Source organism: Budorcas taxicolor, chromosome 2, assembly GCF_023091745.1.
Source record: "Budorcas taxicolor isolate Tak-1 chromosome 2, Takin1.1, whole genome shotgun sequence".
Classification (NCBI taxonomy): Eukaryota; Metazoa; Chordata; class Mammalia; order Artiodactyla; family Bovidae; genus Budorcas; species Budorcas taxicolor.
Genome location: NC_068911.1, coordinates 63115267 through 63135362, shown reverse-complemented (window position 1 = coordinate 63135362; position 20096 = coordinate 63115267). Strand labels below are relative to the sequence as shown.

At 39.3% G+C, this 20096-nt stretch overlaps 1 protein-coding gene across 3 annotated transcripts in view; it reads left to right on the top strand.

The window, feature by feature from the left end:
• Positions 1–10592: 10592 nt before the first annotated feature.
• Positions 10593–20096, top strand: part of RBM45 (RNA binding motif protein 45) — a 37404-nt gene continuing 27900 nt past the window's right edge. For all 3 annotated transcript variants that reach the window (XM_052664127.1, XM_052664119.1, XM_052664113.1), the window contains exons 1-4: positions 10593–11013; positions 15015–15137; positions 16988–17114; positions 19310–19432. In XM_052664127.1, coding sequence (XP_052520087.1) covers positions 10714–11013; positions 15015–15137; positions 16988–17114; positions 19310–19432 — 673 coding nt within the window. In that variant the 5' untranslated portion in view covers positions 10593–10713. The remainder of the gene's footprint in view (positions 11014–15014; positions 15138–16987; positions 17115–19309; positions 19433–20096) is intronic.

Below are 20096 nucleotides of genomic sequence, written 5' to 3'. Positions count from 1 at the left end.
ACCCAAATCAGTGTCAATAATCCACTTAAACGGAAGACAGAAGTTTTCTTTGGGCAGTATCCAAAACAATTCAACTGTTAATCAGTGCTTTAGGTCTAATACAAAGGTAAATAATAAAACATTTTATCCAAGAGAAGATTACTTTAAAATTCCAAACTTCAATCAGAATACTGCATTCAATTTCTAATTAGGTGAGTTCTATCAACTTTCTGTATAGGTACAGAATTCACTGAACCTTTGAATAAAGGACATAGAGAGGAAAACCTGAGTCACAAAAACAAACATAAGGCCTTTAGTAAAATGTACTCACTATACCAGTAAAGCTTATGTAATATAAAAACGTTAGGGAGGGGACATATGTATACTTATGGCTGGTTCATGCTGTTGTATGGCAGAAATCAACTCAACACTGTAAATCAATTATCCACCAATTAAAAATAAATTAAAAAAAAGAATCTAAGAAAATCCAAATGTCATCTCAGTACTAAAGCAAACTTTCTTTCCAATTTTTATATAAAGCAGAAAGATCAGATTGATTTTTATACCAATTAAATTTTACCAGTAATTCAGGAAACTAGACTTTTAAAAAAGGGTAAAACAAAATATATTGCTTATTCATACAGATTTTACATGCAAGTCACTAAGAAAATATATACTGTCACTGTTCAAACTATCAGTATTTAACACAAAACACTGCTGCTGTCTTTAATCACTGCTGTGCAAGTATCTAAGACCCCTCTTCAAAGTGCATTAAAACCAGTAGATTCAGCAATGGCAGCAAGGGAGGACACAGGAAGACCAGGAAGGATCTCAAGGGAAGTCATTTTGTCTTATAATCATTTGGCACTCTACTAGTACTTAGTAATTAAGAAGAAATATCTCACTGAAATAGACAAAAATATGACATCTGGTATGAGAATGATCACTCATCCAAAAATGAATTCTAGAGCTAAATAGACCAAGATAAGAGTAGCAAGCAATTACAAATGCTTACTTAATGCCAGGCATATTCTAATGTGTAAGCCTGTACACATTATTAATGTATTTAATCTCCACACCAGCCATGTGAGATAGATACTATTAACATCTCCGTTTTTTATGGATGAGAAAAATGAAGCACATAGAGCTCGTTTCAAGTCATAAGCTGATGAAAAGTAGAGAGAGATGGTGAAAGATGAGAGAATTACATCTATAATCCTAGATTTTTAATTTCAACGATTCCCTTCTAAGAGTGATTGAGGCAACCCTGTGTTGAACATAATGTCTGACGCACTGCAGCTGCTAAACTGAGTGAAAATACTTAATGAGGAGTAAATGAAAAACTTTTTAATACTGGTACATACCACTGACATTTCTAATTTTTGCCCATAAAAAGAGGAATGTGGTAAGAACAATTAAGATACCAATAAAGTCTAAGAAGTCCATATAACTGAAGTGATGAAAGAGGAAAGAGAAGCTCACTAGAATATTTTAAGGATGAATACTACACTGACTTTAAAAAACTAAGTGGGATTATGCATGTTGGAGTGGGAAAAAACACTGGAGTGGAGTGTATCACAAAGATGTGACCCTGGGTAAATCGCTTCATGTCTATGAACCACATGCATAGGTGTTTCTATAGCCTTTCTCCTTTCTAATCTGCTGTACTTGAACCTATGAATTGGAACAAGAATCCAGCTTTCCAAACTCCTAATTGCCAAAGAAAGTTCAAACTATCACACAATTGCACTCATCTCACATGCTATCAAAGTAATGCTCAAAATTGTCCAAGCCAGGCTTCAGCAATATGTGAACCATGAACTTCCAGATGTTCAAGCTGGGTTTAGAAAAGGCAGAGGAACCAGAGATCAAATTGCCAACACCCACTGGATCATCGAGAAAGGAAGAGAGTTCCAGAAAAACATCTACTGCTGCTTTATTGACTATGCCAAAGCCTTTGACTGTGTGGATCATATCAAACTGGAAAATTCTTCAAGAGATGGGAATACCAGACCACCTGACCTGCCTCCTGAGAAACCTGTATGAATCTCAAGAAGCAACAGTTAGAAGTGGACATGGAACAACAGACTGGTTCCAAATCAGGAGAGGAGTAGTCAAGGTGGTATATTACCACCCTGCTTATTTAACTTATATGCAGAGTACATTATGCAAAATGCTGGGTTGGATGAAGCACAAGCTGGAATCAAGATTGCCTGGAGAAATATCAGTAACCTCAGATAAGCTTTTGAACTGCGGTGTTGGAGAAGACTCTTGAGAGTCCCTTGGACTGCAACAGAGATCCAACCAGCCCATCCTACAGGAAATCAGTCCTGAATATTAATTGGAAGGATTGATGCTGAAGGTGAAACTCCGATACTTTGGCCACCTGATGCGAAGAACTGACTCCTTGGAAAACACCCTGATGCTGGGAAAGATTGAAGGCGGGATAAGGGGAGGACAAAGGGTGAGACAGTTGGATGGCATTATGCACTCGATGGACATGAGTTTGAGTAAGCTCTCGGGGTTGGTGATGGACAGGAAGGCTTGACGTGCTACAGTCCACCGGGTCGCAAATAGTCAGACACTGAGCGACTGAACTGAATCTCAGCAAGCCACCACCTCCTTTTGGAGGCTGACTTCTGCTAAACATAGGCTGAAGGTTCGACTGAAAATCAGTCCCATCCAGAAATCAGAAAGGCTGCAGCGAGGCCCCTGGTAGAAACAGTCTTCTGTTGTACTTAGGACTACTCAGGACCCACCTGGCTAGGGCTAAGGGAGAGCTTCTTACCACCCGGACGGTTGGGATACTCCTCTCTGAGGGAACCCAGGCCTAAATTGTATCGTGGTCCATAATGGTGCTCAGATCACATGAGGTCGCAGGTCACTCCCTCCTAGTTAGTCCTACTTACCTCAGGGCCAGCGGCTCCGTCCTCCGCCTCCCTGCAGAACCTATAGCGTCAAGGTGCAGCTGCTGAGCCACAGTCTGTCCTGAGATCAACGCTGGCGATACCGCAGCAGCGCCTCGAAGACTGTACTGCGGGCCCAGCCCAGCATGTGCTTCCGGGACGACGCCAGCCAATGGAAGGCAGGGCTCCGTCGGCACTGCTGATTGGTCCTCAAATCCCACAGGAACGCAACTCTCGCAGGAGCAAAAAAACCTGGCGCTGCAGGGGTGTTACTGATTGAGTCTAAATGTGCCAAAATGTTTATTTCTTTAACTTTTACCTAACTTACGAGTTATCTATGTATATTCACAGTATATACCAGTTCTTGCTTGAGGTTGGAACTCAACATTTTATGAATGATTCATTAGTGTTTGACTGTGGGAGTCAAATCATGTCAATAAAAGAATAAGGCAAGTGCTTACTGGGGGCAAGACGCTGTGCCAAGCAACTTGGAAGGAAAAACTCTGAAGTTCCAATTATCTATGAGGTATAATCCAGCTGGGGCAAGATTAAAGTACATTAAAAGTTAAGTCATTATAAATGAGCTACATAAAAGTGCAAAAAATAAGAACGGACAGCAAAGTTGCAAGCTGCCTGTTTAATCGCCAAAACAGCAGACTAGAGTATGAATAGAAACAGAATGAGTCCTGGAGGAGCGAGGGAGGGAGATATGAGGGAGAGGACTGAGAAAGCTTTAAGAAGACGAGGGCATTGAAGACAGATAGGTGAGAAAGCCAAAGCTGTGTTTAGGAAAACGTGAGGCGGAAAGTAGTTCACCTGTGGTTACACGATTACCTCAGTGAGATGTGAGTGGTAAAGGCTATTAACAGAGAAATAAAAATATTAAAATAATCTAGCTTATTAAATTTTGTGTTAGGTAAGTGCAAGATTTACCCATATTCTCTGGAGTGCTGTCCAATAGAACTTTCTACTATGATGGAAAATTCATCGTGGACCCCATCTACTAGCTGCAAGTAACTTTGAGCACTTTAAGTGTGACTCATGTGACTAACTGAATTTTTTATTATTTTAGAGTTAACTTTAATTAATTTTAAATTAAATAGCCACAATTAACAGATGGTTGAATGAAACTAAGTGGTACCTATGTGTTCTGTCCTGTGAGCCACATATTTAAAAGATGTATGTCATCAAATTGAATCAAAAAGAGAAAAAAAATCTGGTTTTAAATATTCTCAAACTCAAAGACGACCAAACTCAGGAAATAAAAGGAGATTACCATTTCTTGAGTGCATACCAATGCCAGGTTAGGCACTTGCATACGTTATCAGTAGCCTGTAGACTTATAGATGGGAAAATGGAGACTCTGGACCATATTCATGCAGAACAATCTGAAAGTTACTAATTGATCACCAATAAGTATCAGGGAAAATATTTTAAAATCCAGTAAAAATTTGCAAATAAGGCAAAGCATTTTTACTTAATTAGATATAATGTATAATTATACATCCCTGGTGGTTCAGACAGTAAAGAATCTGCCTGCAATGCAGAAGACCCAGGTTCAATCCCAGGAAGATCCCATGGAGAAGAGCATGGCAACCCACTCCAGTATTCTTACCTGAATAATCCCAGGAACAGAGGAGCCTGCTCATATATGTGTGGTCATTACCACAGTCCACAGGGTTGAAAAGAGTCGGACATGACTAAAGCGACTTAGCACACAAAGACTAATATCAATAACCAATAAGCCTTACTGTAATTAGATCATAGTTTACAGAAATTTTGGAAAGCAATGACAATAATTTATTGTTTTATCCTTGCATTTCAAAAATAAGTTATAATATCATCACTTTTAAAATAGATTAGTAAGAACTTATTAAAAATTTCAAGGCAAATCTGAATTTCATGTGAAATTCAGTGTCTATCATTCTAATAATTGTGCATTGTAGGCTACATGTTTTATTTCACTTAATCTGCAATGGCCTAGCATATCTTTTCTCTAATATAAGACAAATTAGTAATCATTCTTTCAAATCTCAGAATTTTCAACTGTTTTACTTCCATGTGATTCATGGTCAAATGTGACTTTATATGATTTGAAACATAAAAAAAATCTGTCATTATTAAGTGATGAAAATGTTCTACAACTGTGGAGATGGTTGCACAACTCTGTGAATACTAAAAAGCAATTAACTGAATTCTTTAAATGGGTGAATCATATATTTGAATTATATAGCAATAAATCTGTTTAAAATAGACAAGTCAAAGAAAAAATTATTCACTATAATTTATAATATAAGTAAATTTCTTATTTTCCTTGAATATGTGCTATTATTTCACATGATTAAACGGTAAAGAAATTTTGCTTTCTCAGCATCACCCAATATTTCTGACTCTGGCTTTGTTCTCTCCAATCTTTCATTCCTTCTAAAATAAAATTAACTACTCTAAAATTCTCAGGATACAAATCAGTAATCTCGTTTTACAAAGGAGAGAGATTTCCCAGAAAATGCTGTTTAAAAAAATTATACATTTTCCACTAGATGGCACTAGTGTTCAAATAGTATTGCTATTATACTGCACTTTTCTTTACATCAATAAAATTATTTTATTACGACATTGTTTTCATTCACTTTGACTGGTCTGGGCAAGACAAAGAGAAGTGGAAAGTTAAGATTTTTCCTTAACTTGTTAAGCTCCAGTGTAAACAGATCCCTCATTTTGCAGACGTGGGAAGTAATGCAAGGAAAAATTGTACCAATTTTGTGCTAAAGCCTGAGTGAGAACCCAGAATCCCTAACTCAGCTGCCATCATACAACTACACAGTATTAAGAATGGAGGAATGTACACCATAGACAAATGGAATGAGAAGTTAAATTTCTATCGTACATTGTACACATATCTCATTTGATCACTAGGCTATTAGCCCGATATATCTTATCTCAAATAATCGTATCTCGAGAAGCCCAATCTATTAATTTCATAAAGTAAGGAGAGAATCATTTAACACATATCACTCAATTATAGCACAGTGCCCAACACATAGCAGACCGTCAGAAACATTCCTGAGCTAATAGAATGGATGAATTAATTAAGCTTGCTTATGTGCTAAATTGCTTTAGTCATGTCCAACTCTTTGTGACCCTATGGACTATAGCCCACCAAGCTCCTCTGTACATGGGATTCTCCAGGCAATAATACTGAAGTGGGTTGCCATGCCCTCCTCCAGGGGATCCTCCCAACCCAGGGATCAAAACTGCATCTCTTGTCTTCTGCATTAGGCAGGCAGGTTCTTTACCACTAGCACCACTTGGGAAGCCCTAATTAAGCTCAACAACTATGCTATTTAGTAGGGTATATTATTTCTGCTTTACAGTTGAGGAAACTGAAGTTGAAAACTTGAAGTAATTTGCCCAAGCTCATATAATTCAGTGGCAAAACCATTTAACACAATCTGGTATTAGTTTGCACTATGTATTTTCTTACAAGACTTCCACAATAGAAAAGAAAAGCTCTCTGAGAGCCAGCATCATGTCTTTCCTTTTCTCCATTGTATGTCCATATCCTTACGCAGAGCCTGGATTATGGATGGTACACAATAAACAGTATTTATCTGTTTTCATTCATAGCAACCCAGGTCTTCAAGTTCCATTAACAACAAGCTTTAGAAGTCAGTACAGATTTCCCACTTTACCTGAACTATAGGGCTTCTCTGCAAATGGTCAGTTTTCATTCCAATCCCAAGGAAAGGCAATGTCAAACAATGCTCAAACTACTACTGCACAATTGCACTCATCTCACACGCTAGTAAAGTGATGCTCAAAATTCTCCAAGCCAGGCTTCAGCAATACGTGAACCGTGAACTTCCAGATGTTCAAGCTGGGTTTAGAAAAGGCAGAGGAACAAGAGATCAAATTGCCAACATCCTCTGGATCATCGAAAAACCAAGAGAGTTCCAGAAAAACATCTATTTCTGCTTCACTGACTGTGCCGAAGCCTTTGACTGTGTGGATCACAAGAAACTGTGGAAAATTCTGAAAGAGGTGGGAACACCAGACCACCTGAACTGCCTCTTGAGAAATTTGTATGCAGGTCAGGAAGCAAGTTAGAACTGGACATGGAACAACAGACTGGTTCCAAATAGGAAAAGGAGTACGTCAAGGCTGTATATTGTCACCCTGCTTATTCAACTCCTAAGCAATGGAACTCCACTCCAGTACTCTTGCCTGGAAAATCCCATGGACGGAGGAGCCTGGAAGGCTGCAGTCCATGGGGTTGCTAAAGGTCAGACACAACTGAGTGACTTCACTTCCCCTTTTCACTTTCATGCATTGGAGAAGGAAATGGCAACCCACTCCAGTGTTCTTGCCTGGAGAATCCCAGGGACGGGGGAGCCTGGTGGGCTGCCATCTATGGGGTCGCACAGAGTCGGACACGACTGAAGTGACTAAGCAGTAGCAGCTGCATGCAGAGTACATCGTGAGAAACGCTGGGCTGGAAGAAGCACCAGCTGGAATCAAGAATGCCAGGAGAAATATCAATAACCTCAGATATGCAGATGACACCACTCTTATGGCAGAAAGTGAAGAGGAACTAAAAAGCCTCTTGATGAAACTGAAAGAGGAGAGTGAAAAAGTTGGCTTAAAGCTCAACATTCAGAAAACGAAGATCATGGCATCTGGTCCCATCAGTTCATGGGAAATAGATGGGGAAACAGTGGAAACAGTATCAGACTTTATTTTGGGGGGCTCCAAAATCACTGCAGATGGTGACTGCAGCCATGAAATTAAAAGACGCTTACTCCTTGGAAGGAAAGTTATGAGCAACCGAGATAGCATATTCAAAAGCAGAGACATTATTTTGCCAACAAAGGTCTGTCTAGTCAAGGCTATGGTTTTTCCAGTGGTCATGTATGCATGCAAGAGTTGGACTGTGAAAAAAGTGGTGCACCAAAGAATTGATGCTTTTGAACTGTGGTGTTGGAGAAGACTCTTGACAGTCCTGCAAGGAGATCCAATCAGTCCATCCTAAAGGAGGTCAGTCCCGAGTGTTCACTGGAAGGACTGATGTTGAAGCTGAAACTCCAGTACTTTGGCCACCTCGTGCAAAGAGTTGACTCACTGGAAAAGACTCTGATGCTGGGAGGGATTGGGGGCAGGAGGAAAAGGGGACGACAGAGGATGAGATGGCTGGATGCCATTACCGACTCAATGGAAGTGAGTTTGAGTGAACTCTGGGAGTTGGTGATGGATAGGGAGGCCTGGCAGGCTGCAATTCATGAGGTCGCAAAGAGTCGGACATGACTGAGCGACTAAACTGAACTGAACTGATGACTCAGAGGATAAAGAATCTTTCTACAATGCAGGAGATCCCTGTTGGAACCCTGGTTCAGGAAGATCCCCTGGAGAAGAGAATGGCAACCCACTCCAGTATTCATGCCTGGAGAATTGTATGGACAGGGGAGCCAAAGGGTAGCAAAGAGTCTGACAGGACTGAGCGACTAACACTTTCACTTTAGCTTTCACATTTCTCCTAGCTCCACAGTTGCATTCTTTTTGCCCTCAAACCATGCATGTTTGCTTGTGGCAATCGAGTACATCCCAGGTGGCTCTAATAGTAAAGAACCTGCCTGCCAATGCAAGAGACAAAAAAGATGTGGGTTTGATCCCTGGGACCTGAAGATCCCCTGGAGTAGGAAATGGTAACCCACTCCAGTATTCCTGACTGGAGAATCCCATGGACAGGGGAGCCTGGTGGGCTATAGTCCATAGCGTTGCAAAGAGTAGGACATGACTGAAGCAACTTAGCAACACAAAGATGGAGTTGTTTTCTGGTTAGGGCTCTGCTGTTTGTATTAATATTTCCATTGCTTTTTGTTATGCAATGGGCCCCAATTCTTCAACTCAATTTTCTCAACAATAAGACTGGAGTTAGATGATTGGCTGTGAACAGTTTTCAGTTCAGTTCAGTCGCTCAGTCGTGTCCAACTCTTTGCGACCCCATGAATCGCAGCATGCCAGGCCTCCCTATCCATCACCAACTCCCAGAGTTCACTCAGACTCACGTCCATTGAGTCCGTGATGCCATTCAGCCATCTCATCCTCTGTCGTCCCCTTCTCCTCCTGCTCCCAATCCCTCCGAGCATCAGAGTCTTTTCCAGTGAGTCAACTCTTTGCACGAGGTGGCCAAAGTACTGGAGCTTCAGCTTTAGCATCATTCTTTCCAAAGAACACCCAGGGCTGATCTCCTTCAGAATGGACTGGTTGGATCTCCTTGCAGTCAAAGGGACTCTCAAGAGTCTTCTCCAACACCACAGTTCAAAAGCATCAATTCTTCGGCGCTCAGCTTTCTTCACAGTCCAACTCTCACACCCATACATGACCACTGGAAAAACCATAGCCTTGACTAGACAGACCTTTGTTGGCAAAGCAATGTCTCTGCTTTTCAATATGCTGTCTAGGTTGGTCATAACTTTCCTTCCAAGGAGTAAGCGTCTTTTAATTTCACGGCTGCAGTCACCATCTGCAGTGATTTTGGAGCCCCCAAAAATAAAGTCTGACACTGTTTCTACTGTTTCCCCATCTATTTCCCATGAAGCAATGGGACCAGATGCCATGATCTTCATTTTCTGAATGTTGAGCTTTAAGCCAACTTTTTCACTCTCCTCTTTCAGTTTCATCAAGAGGCTTTTTAGTTCCTCTTCATTTTCTGCCATAAGTGTGGTGTCATCTGCATATCTGAGGTTATTGATATTTCTCCTGGCAATCTTGATTCCAGCTTGTGCTTCTTCCAGCCCAGCGTCTCTCATGATGTACTCTGCATAGAAGTTAAATAAGCAGGGTGACAATATACAGCCTTGACGTACTCCTTTTCCTATTTGGAACCAGTCTGTTGTTCCCTGTCCAGTTCTAACTGTTGCTTCCTGACCTGCATACAAATTTCTCAAGAGGCAGTTCAGGTGGTCTGGTATTCCCATCTCTTTCAGAATTTTCCACAGTTTCTTGTGATCCACACAGTCAAAGGCTTTGGCATAGTCAATAAAGCAGAAATAGATGTTTTTCTGGAACTCTCTTGGTTTTTCGATGATCCAGCAGATGTTGGAAATTTGATCTCTGGTTCCTCTGCCTTTTCTAAAACCAGCTTGAACATCTGGAAGTTCACGGTTCACGTATTGCTGAAGCCTGGCTTGGAGAATTTTAAGCATTACTTTACTAGCGTGTGAGATGAGTGCAATTGTGTGGTAGTTTGAGCATTCTTTGGCATTGCCTTTCTTTGGGATTGGAATGAAAACTGACCTTTTCCAGTCCTGTGGCCACTGCTGAGTTTTCCAAATTTGCTGGCATATTGAGTGCAGCACTTTCACTGCATCATCTTTCAGGATTTGAAATAGCTCAACTGGAATTTAGTCCTATGGAGCTATTCTAGTGGGCTTACGACCAAGATGGCAGGTTTGGTGGAAGAGTCCATGGGTTGTAGAGGAAGGGTAGAACCAGCAACAGGAAAGCTCTCCCACCAGACAGGGCTCTTCTAGCAACAGGGAACCAGGGTCGCACGCCTTATGTGTGGGCCTTGGTTCCACGCAATTGGGTGCCTGGACTGCGTCGGGCTCCCCCGGGCCGCTAGGGCGCGCTGCAGGCTGCCCACCACCCCTTACCCCGGAAGCCGTCTCACTGCGCGTCCGGCCTGCGCCGGGAGCCAAACTTTTCAGTCTTCCGGAAACGGACCCCGGACCGGCAACGGCTGGGTGTGGTGCGACGGTCGTGGCTGGCACGGCTGGAGCTAGGAGGAGTAAAGGGGTGCGAGCCTGGATTCCGCCCCGGGTGGAGCACCATGGACGAAGCGGGCAGCTGTGCAAGCGGCGGAGGCTTCCGCCCGGGCGTGGACAACCTGGACGAGCCGCCCAACAGCCGCATCTTCCTGGTGATCAGCAAGTACACTTCCGAGTCGGTGCTGAGGGAGCGCTTCTCGCCCTTTGGGGAAATCCAGGACATCTGGGTGGTGCGCGACAAGCACACCAAGGAGTCCAAGGGCATCGCCTTCGTCAAGTTTGCCCGCAGCTCGCAGGCCTGTAGGGCCATGGAGGAGATGCATGGCCAGTGCCTCACCCCCAGCGACACCAAGCCCATCAAGGTGCGGGTGCCCGGGACCGGGTGTCCCGGGTGGGGGGCGGGGCGGAGGGGAGCGGTTTCGGGGTGCGGTAAGGGCGGTGCATTCGCTCGCGGGAGCCGTCTGGGAAGCACCTGGCATTCCGGGGTGAGGCGGGGGGAGGCCCACGTTGCAGAGGATTTCCTGGGACCTCCCTGCGCGAAAATCTGCTAGAGGGTGCGGGAGATACGAGATGCGGAGAGAACACCCGCTTCCGGGTCGGACCAGGTATCTGCGGCTACTCGGGCTGCAGAGCTGCGGTGGCTGGGCCTTCCCCCGCTCCCGCCGTCACTAATTCAGCTCCCAACTCCGACCGGATCTGCTATGAGAACTTTTCTTCCCCTCCTCTCTCAGACGTCTTGGTTTACCACGTATAAAAGTAGTTAACTCTACTTTTCCCCACATCGGTAAAGTGCTTAAGAACTTGATAAAAGTAGATTTAATTGTGGCCCTCTGAAGTTAGGCATTTTCCCAGTACCAAACACAAGTATACATGTATATAATATTGAAGTGCAGGTAATTAAAACTACTACTATTGCCTATTTATCACACTTATGTAAAAATTTGTAATTTTTTACAAATTATTATAAATAAACCCCCTTGTGAAGGTATTAATGTCATAGGTTTTGTCACTTCTCTTTGAAAACAGACCAAAATAAACAGCCTCAAAAAGAGCCAAGTCAAAATAACAAATAAACAAAAGGAAAACGAGCCATATCATGGTGATGATAGTGTAAATTGTATTATTATTATATGCTTCTTGGCATACTCCTAATTCATTTTGAAAGTGAAAGTGAAGTCGCTCAGTCGTGTCCGACTTTTTGCGACCCTGTGAACTGCAGCCCAAAAGGCTCCTCCGTCCATGGGATTCTCCGGGCAAGAATACTGGAGTGTGTTGCCATTTCCTTCTCCAGGGGATCTTCCCAACCGAGGGATCGAACCCAGGTCTCCCGCATTGCAGGCAGACAGTTGAACCTCTGAGCCACCAGGGAAGCCCATAAATTCATTTTGGTGGTATTTATATTTAGTTTCCACATCTAATTTATCTGTAAAATTAATATACTGCCACATGGCAGGAAGGGTGATTTTGAGGGTTACCTGATTTAATCTATCCTTTTAGCACAGGGCCTGGTACAAGATAAGCCCTCTTGTGCCATGTTTGTCCATAGCAACAGTCTCTTCCCTATACTTCCTTTAGTGGAAAACAGAGGAGCCGGGAAATGCCAACAACACATTAGACAATAGGCATTCTGCCGCCTCCCACCTTCTAAACCGTCTGAAATAAGTCAAAACAGATCATCAATGGAGTTAAGTTTAAGGACACAGCATGTAAAATCGAGGGGACAAACTTTCTATAAAGAGTCAACAAATATTTTAGGCTTTATGAGTCACATACAGCCTCTGTCATACATTCTTTTTGTTTTTTAACAACCCTCAAAAAATTTAAAAGCAGTTCTTAGATTATGGACTATAGAAAAACAGGAAGTTGAAGTTTGTTGACTCCTGCACTAGGTTGATAATTTTCATCTTCTTTCAATTATGATCTTAGCAGAGAGAATTTCTGTACTTTGAATATAACCACAGAGGTCTCCTGGGAAACTTTGCTAAATGCCCCAAATTTGAAACATAATGACCCCCTCTTGCCCTGATTAAATTCCTACAAGAGAAGTAAAAGTCTGAACACTACAATGTATCCTTCCCTTTTAGCCACAGAGAAATTAAATGGTTTCCAGAGATAAAGTTTAAATTTTGTTTGTCATATTGTACACTCAGTTTCAGCCAGCAGGTTTTTGGACTACAGTGCTTAGCTGGACAATCTTCACTCTTCACAGCGTTCACTGTCTTCCACTGCATTGTAGTGGGTTTTTGTTGTTTTTTTTTTTTCTGTTTCTCAGTATTTCCAGTTAAATTAATTCAGCTTCAGTTTTCTTCATGTACTTTGCTTTTGTAAAGTTTCAAAAGTCCTACAAGATAAATAAGAAAATTTTAATAACAGGATTACAGCCAGAAAGGATTGTGCAAATGAGAATCCTGTAAGCGATCAGCTATATTATCTTGAGGAAAAGGGTAAAATCTAGAAAGTGGAAGAGTAAAATCTTAGGAGAAATCATCAAGTAGGTGGTTAATTATTATACATATCTACTTAGATATTGTCTCCTCTATCAGAAATTTGAAATGCCCCAATCTTCTAAAATTTAGAAATTTGTGATCTGATGGCAACTCCAGTCACAGAGTACTCGAGACTTTTTTCTCCTGGTGTCTTCTCGTATACTTAAAGTTTCCCTATTTGTATTTCCCTTCAGACTGTCCATTACTTAATATATCCCCTGGACTAACTTTCTAGTGGGCTATTTCTGTGTTATTCAGTACTCTCTGCTCAATACCTTATACAGTGTTGGGCATATGGTACATTTCCTGAAGGAATAACATGGAAGTAGACGCTATCTAGGGATGTCTCCAGCTATATCTTGTAAGCAAGGGTCTACACCTCTGTGACAGCTGCTTTCCAAGCACATATAATGACCCTCTTTTTCAGGATTTCTAAAATGTTTATAAATTCTTTGGTTTTTTAGTTACTGCCTCCTACTCTGGAATTTCATAGGTTCAGGTTTTCCCCACTGAGTGGTGTACAGCCCCTTTTCAAAGACAGAAGAAGACAGAAAAAATTCAAGGGCCCTGTATTATGGTGATTTACATTAATTCTATTACATTTCTTCAAGTTATGAAAAGTAAACATAGCCATTATGCTTGTAGCTCTATAAACAAATCCATAACCGTAGTTAGCACATTCTTCTAGAATAATGTAAAACCAAAAAGCAATACCACAAAGCAAATTGCACTCCAAATAATAACCTAATGTCACGGATGATATTTCAGTAGGACTAAATCACTAATAGAGAAATAGAGCCTCAGTTCATTGTGTGCATTTTCTTGCTCACACAAGTCATTCAGGTGGTCACTGAGATGATCCAGAATATAGCTGGGTTCTCTTTTTTAAGGATTAATATTAGAAAGCAAACAAAAATATGGCCATCTAGACTTAAATCCAACTATATCTATATTAAACATAAACTGGCTCCTATTAAAAGTCAGGGATTGTCAGGATTTTTTTTTAAAGGCCAAACTAAGTGCTGTTTACAAGAGATGCAGTTTAAGTATAAAGATACATAGTGGTTGAAAGTATTGAATAAACGAATAGAAAAAGCTGGTAAAAGGATAAGGAAAGCTGGTATGGTATCAGACAAAAATGGTCTTCAACAGGAAGAGTATAAACAGAATAATTTCCTAAAAAAAATATACCAGTCAAAAAGTACAAAATAATTCCACATGTTTATGCAGCCAATAATAGAACTTCAGAATACATGAAGCATTATTAATAGAACTAAAAGGAGAAAAGATAAATGCATAATCATATTTTTACACTCAGTCTCTGATAGGGAATGAAGTATGTGTGACATTTTAGTAACACTGTTTATCAGCTATATAACTGACGTTTATTGAACACTACCCAACAATCACAGAGTACACATTCTCTCTCAGTGCACTGCCTCTTGCTCTTGGTGTATGTGTGTGTTAGTCGTTCAGTCGTGTAGTTGTGTCCTAGTCTTTAAGATCCTGTGAACTGTAGCTCACCAGGCTCCTCTGTCCGTGGAATTCTCTAGGCAAAAATACTGGAGAGGGTTGCCATTCCCTTCTCTAGGAGATCTTCTCAACCCAGGGATTGAACCCAGGTCTCCCGCATTGTGGACAGATTAAATACAAAAGGAAAAAAAATTTTGAAAAAAACATAATGTGATGATTAGTGTTATCTCATAAAAGGTGACTGCAATAAAATTTGCTTTAAAATGTTGTTTGTTGAGATGCTATCACATTGTATTTAACCTAACATCAGTCTTACACTAATAATGCAGTAAGCATTCTTAAGAAACAGAAAAACAGTTGCCTGATATTTCTGCATTTTTCTTTGGGTTTTGTTTGTTTCTTAGGTTTTCATTGCTCAGTCCAGATCATCTGGAAGTCACCGAGATGTTGAAGATGAAGAACTTACAAGAATATTTGTTATGATACCAAAGTCCTACACAGAAGAAGATCTACGGGAAAAATTTAAGGTGCTTCTAATAGCTGCTGTTTGTGATAATTTACAATCTTAAATTGGTTGTACAATTACTAAATCTTATGTTGTTTGAGTTCGATCATTAGATTGGTGGTGGAGAATTAAATAACTTTTTAAGCCACTTATTTCTATCTAGTTTATAAATATTAAAACTAAAATAAATTTTTTGAAAATATGTAAAACCTGGAAAATATTAGTGGTGGTGTTTCTCCCCCATTTAGCAAAAATACAGATTCAGGACATTGAAGTGTAAAGCTCAAGAGTTTTAAGTAAGGTCACATACGTAATTATGTGGTGGGGCCATTATTCATGCCCAGGCTGTCTGAATCCAGAATCTGCTGTTGGTCTTGAAAATTTGAAAGCACCCTCTTAACATTGCTCTCTATTGCCTCTCACAGAGGTGCATCAGGCAACCCTGAGGGTATGAACTGTACTATCTCACATTTATTGCAAGCTTGTGATGTGTTGATGTACTTATTCACAGAAAGGCTTATCCTTTATTGTTTATGTTTTAAAATTAGGCCTTTGAAGGAGTTATATTGAAAGAAAAAAAAATTACCTATAGCTCTCACTTTAGCTACTTTAGTCAGTGAAAGTTATTAGCTATTGTAGTCAGTGAAATTTGGAGACGACTTAAAATCTCTTTTTAGCCATTGAATTTTATATGCAGTGATACACTTTCACAAAAACTATTTCAAAAGCAATTCTAAAATTGTCTTTTGAATTGTAATTTTTTATTATTTTTCAGTACCTTCCCAAGCACTTGTGGGCAACAAGCAAGAAAGAAAACAAGTAATAAAAAGTAATTTTAAAACTTCCTCTGTCCTACCCAAATGAGGATTGAATAAAATACTTCAAAAATAGCAAATACTAAATATGTATACTCCATATTTTCTCCAATAGTAAGGAAAAAGTTCATACATTATAAACTTAACAAATTTTTATCCTTTTCTAAGTGAACACATGGCATTTTTATCTACATATAGTAAAGTTACAATTGATATCTATAAAATAAATAATAAACAGGATTTATATCCTGTATTTCTTCCAACATTAAAAGTAAACATTTACCACATATTTCTCACATGGAGTATTAACTTTCTGAGTGAACCAGTATATTTTAAAGATGTACTTTGAGAAGCATTGCTTTAAAAGAATACATAATGATTTATTTATGTTTATGTTAAAAGACAGATAAATAATTATAGATAATATTTACTGAGTGTCGACTATATCCCAGACCCTGTATAGGCACTTTAGGTGTATTTGTTCTTCTAACCCTGAAAACAACGCTCTGGGTAGGTACAGCTATTAGCCGCATTTACCATGTAAGGAGACGGGCCAGGAGAGGGCAACTCAGCTGCCCAGTATTTAAGTGGCTGAACCAAGATTTGAGTAAAGACGATTCCAGTCCGGAGTCTCTGCTTAACCATCCCTGAGTAAGGCTTTGAAGCCATCCAGACCATGAACATGCTCTTACTCTACCTCCTAGACTTCGGCAAGTAATTTGATTTCTCTAAGGCCCAGTGTCTGTGAGATAAGCAGTGTAACACATATATCCTTGAAGGACTGTTGTAACAATAAAGTGATAAATGTAAAGCAAATGCTCAGTAAATAAAAAGCATCATTATTTTGGTTATGTTATTATTTGGTTTTTATCATCATTATTTTTCGAACACCTTATTAGTTTGTGACATACTTATTCCATTATTAAAAATAGCTGTAAATTCTATTTTCTTTTTTGAGCAAGCAAGAAGATCAGTAAACAAATTTTAAGTTAGTTCTGAAATCTGTTCCGTTTATTAATCTTGACTCCTCTAAGATCATTTCTTTTAACTCTCGTAGGTGTTTGGAGATATCGAGTATTGCAGCATTATTAAGAATAAAGTAACTGGAGAAAGTAAAGGCTTGGGCTATGTTCGGTACTTAAAACCATCACAAGCTGCCCAAGCAATAGAAAACTGTGATCGAAGTAAGAATGTGTTCATTTACCATTGTTATTTGAGAAAGTTCTAATCTAATTATCTTAATAGTGGTTTGTGCTAATAGCCATATCTGCTAATTCAGTCTCAGCAATGGTAATTTATATATAGTCTTAGGTTGAAAATTATTGGGGGTTATTATCAAGCATTCATTGAGGCACTGTCTTGAAAAATATGAGCAATTGCATTAACTCATTAAGTGAAAATGCTGTTGTCCTAGTATCATTAGTATTTCCACAGGGTTTTAGGGGTTATTAAATTATTTTAGAATTTTAAGTATTAAAAACATTGACCAACCCTTTCAGGTTGGGTTTTTTTTTTTTAAATATTTATTCTTTGTATTTTAAAGAAATTCAAGTAGTCTGTAATATTTGTTCATGTATGACTTAAACCCTAAATAGAAGTAAGTATACTAATAAACATAATTAATAAAGATAGGATTTTTAAGGTTTGCTAACTTTGGAAAGTAAATGCACATTGGGTTAATTTCAAGCTAGAGTGACATTACTGTTACTGGTGTACATTCTGAAGAATTAGAATTTTAGAGACCAAGGAAAATATTCTTTGTTGTCATACTTCTGATTATATTGAGCTTTAGAAATAAGATGTAGAATATTTATTTCAGTTAGTGGGTTTCAGGATATTATAAAATAAAGACATACTGGAAATAATTATTGTTAATCAGTAGAACGCTTAGATAATCTTAAGTTACACACCAAAATTTTCTCTCAGATCCTTCTAAATTTATCAGTCAGCCAGCATTAACTGAGTATCTGTGGTATATTCATCAATATAACTAGAGGGATGCAAGTGGAATTTATATAGCAACCCTGACATTTAAGGAATTTATAGCTATAAATTTAATAGCCATATGAATTAAAATTTATAGCTGTAAATTATCTTGGATAGCCAAGATCTAATAGGCAAAAAATAGTTGAAGAGTTAATGGGATTTTTTTAAGCTCTTTGAAAGCAAGGTATATGTATGTCTTTACTTACCAGTTTCTGTCACCCCGAGTACCTAATACTACTGTTAGTAGTACTCAGTATAGTGGTGAGCCCTCAGTTAAGACTTACTGAGATCTCTAGCAAAGATTTTGTCATTTAGAGTAGTCTCAATAAAAATATGCCAAATGAAAAAGTGTTCAAACGTGTGTGATATTGCCCATCAGTGGTGAAAACCAAGTGCACCGGTGCAGCACGAAAACACATCTGGAGTAGGATTTGCACCTAGTGTTGAGGAGCCAGGGCAGATGATGAGAGCAGCGTCAGTAAAGACATGAAATATCTAGAAACGAATGTCTTTACCTAATAGTGTGAAGGCAACAATCTGAGTAAACCTTGTGATTCCTGTTGAGAAAGTAATCTAGGTACATTTGGACCATATACGGGAGGTTATGAAAAGCTCAAGCTTGATCCACGTTAGAATTTCCCTTGAAGATTGCTTCAAGAGAAGAAAAATAGCAAAAACTATTTCAGGATCTTTGATCTAAACACAGTATCAAGAGTGAATTTCCAGAGAAAGAATTCAAAGAGGCTGATTTTATCCTTTTTGGAACCACTGAATAATATGGTGAAAGCTGTGAACCTTCTCCCTTTGAAATATACCACGTGCACATACACACAAAGCTCATTTTTGGACACCTAGTTAAAACTCTTAACCCAGAGACAAATAGATCAGTCAAAGAATTGTTGTAATTAATCGAAGAGAATGTAATTTTAAAACAGAGGCAGGGAAATTGGAGTAAAACGTAGCATCCTCTAAGTACATTTCAAAGGAAGAATGTTGATGGCAGTTGAGTGTGCAGAAGCACTGTTAGGTTTTGATGTTGAGAAGCCTGAGGGAATGATGATGTCATGTGTAGTAGGGATTGATTGATCAATGAATGAATGACTGTGATTGATATCATCTGTAGTGGGGATCAATTGATTGATTGGAAAGGATAGCATACAATCGCTGATCTTTCATGTCTCTATTGACCCATAATTTGGGATTCTTGCTGTTTCTCATTTACTCTTTGCTGTCTTTCCAAAAAACGAAAAAATAGGTAGGTCTGGTGGAGATGGTTGTTGGTATAGATTTTTTTATACAATTATAAAACTAAATCAAGCAGTAGCAGTCGAGTGTATTTATAAGTGTGCTAAATTTGCTATAAAGTTTGAAATTCATAGATTGTCTTTTTCAGGTTATAGGGCAATCTTGGCTGAACCTAAAAATAAAGCATCTGAATCCTCAGAACAAGATTATTATAGTAATATGAGGCAGGAGACTTTGGGACATGAACCTAGGGTAAATATGTTTTCATTTGGTAAGTAGGCTATCTTTACTTTAATGGTATGAGTAGTAAATATTCAGTCTGATTTGGAGGGTTTTTTTTTAATATTATTTTATCAGCAGTCTAAATCTCACACAGTACATAAGAGAATTTATAGGGGTTTTTTAAAGTTGGTCATGATCCCTAATGTCCTTATTATTTAACGTTTCTTTTATTTCCAGTTAAGGTTTTTTATGGCTAGTTTTGCATTACCTAAGTGTTAAACTATGTCACTGCCATTATGTGAGGGTGAGTTGCTGCTTATAAGTAGCTGATCAAGAAGTATGGAAAACATACATAGCTATCCCCTCAGTGTGAATCCTAAAATTTTATCCCTAAATTACTGATGCTTTAAAAGTAGGGTTAGAGAAAGGAGAGGAATGACAAAAGTAAACGTTAAAAAAGGGGGGGAAATGTACGATGATAGTAAGACCTGTAACTGTTACTTGGCATAAACTTCCTTTTAGGTGAAACACTTGCCATATTTTGCAGTTTTGCATAGTTCCTGTGAAATTAGACTACACATTTCTGCTTACATTTTTGAATAGAGGTGAGGAAATGGGGAGAGTTGTCTGTTTTCCTATCCTGTCTCTCCCGATAGTGCTGATGACCAGCATATTACAGAAAACAGTGCGTTTGATCAATGCAGAGGACTCAG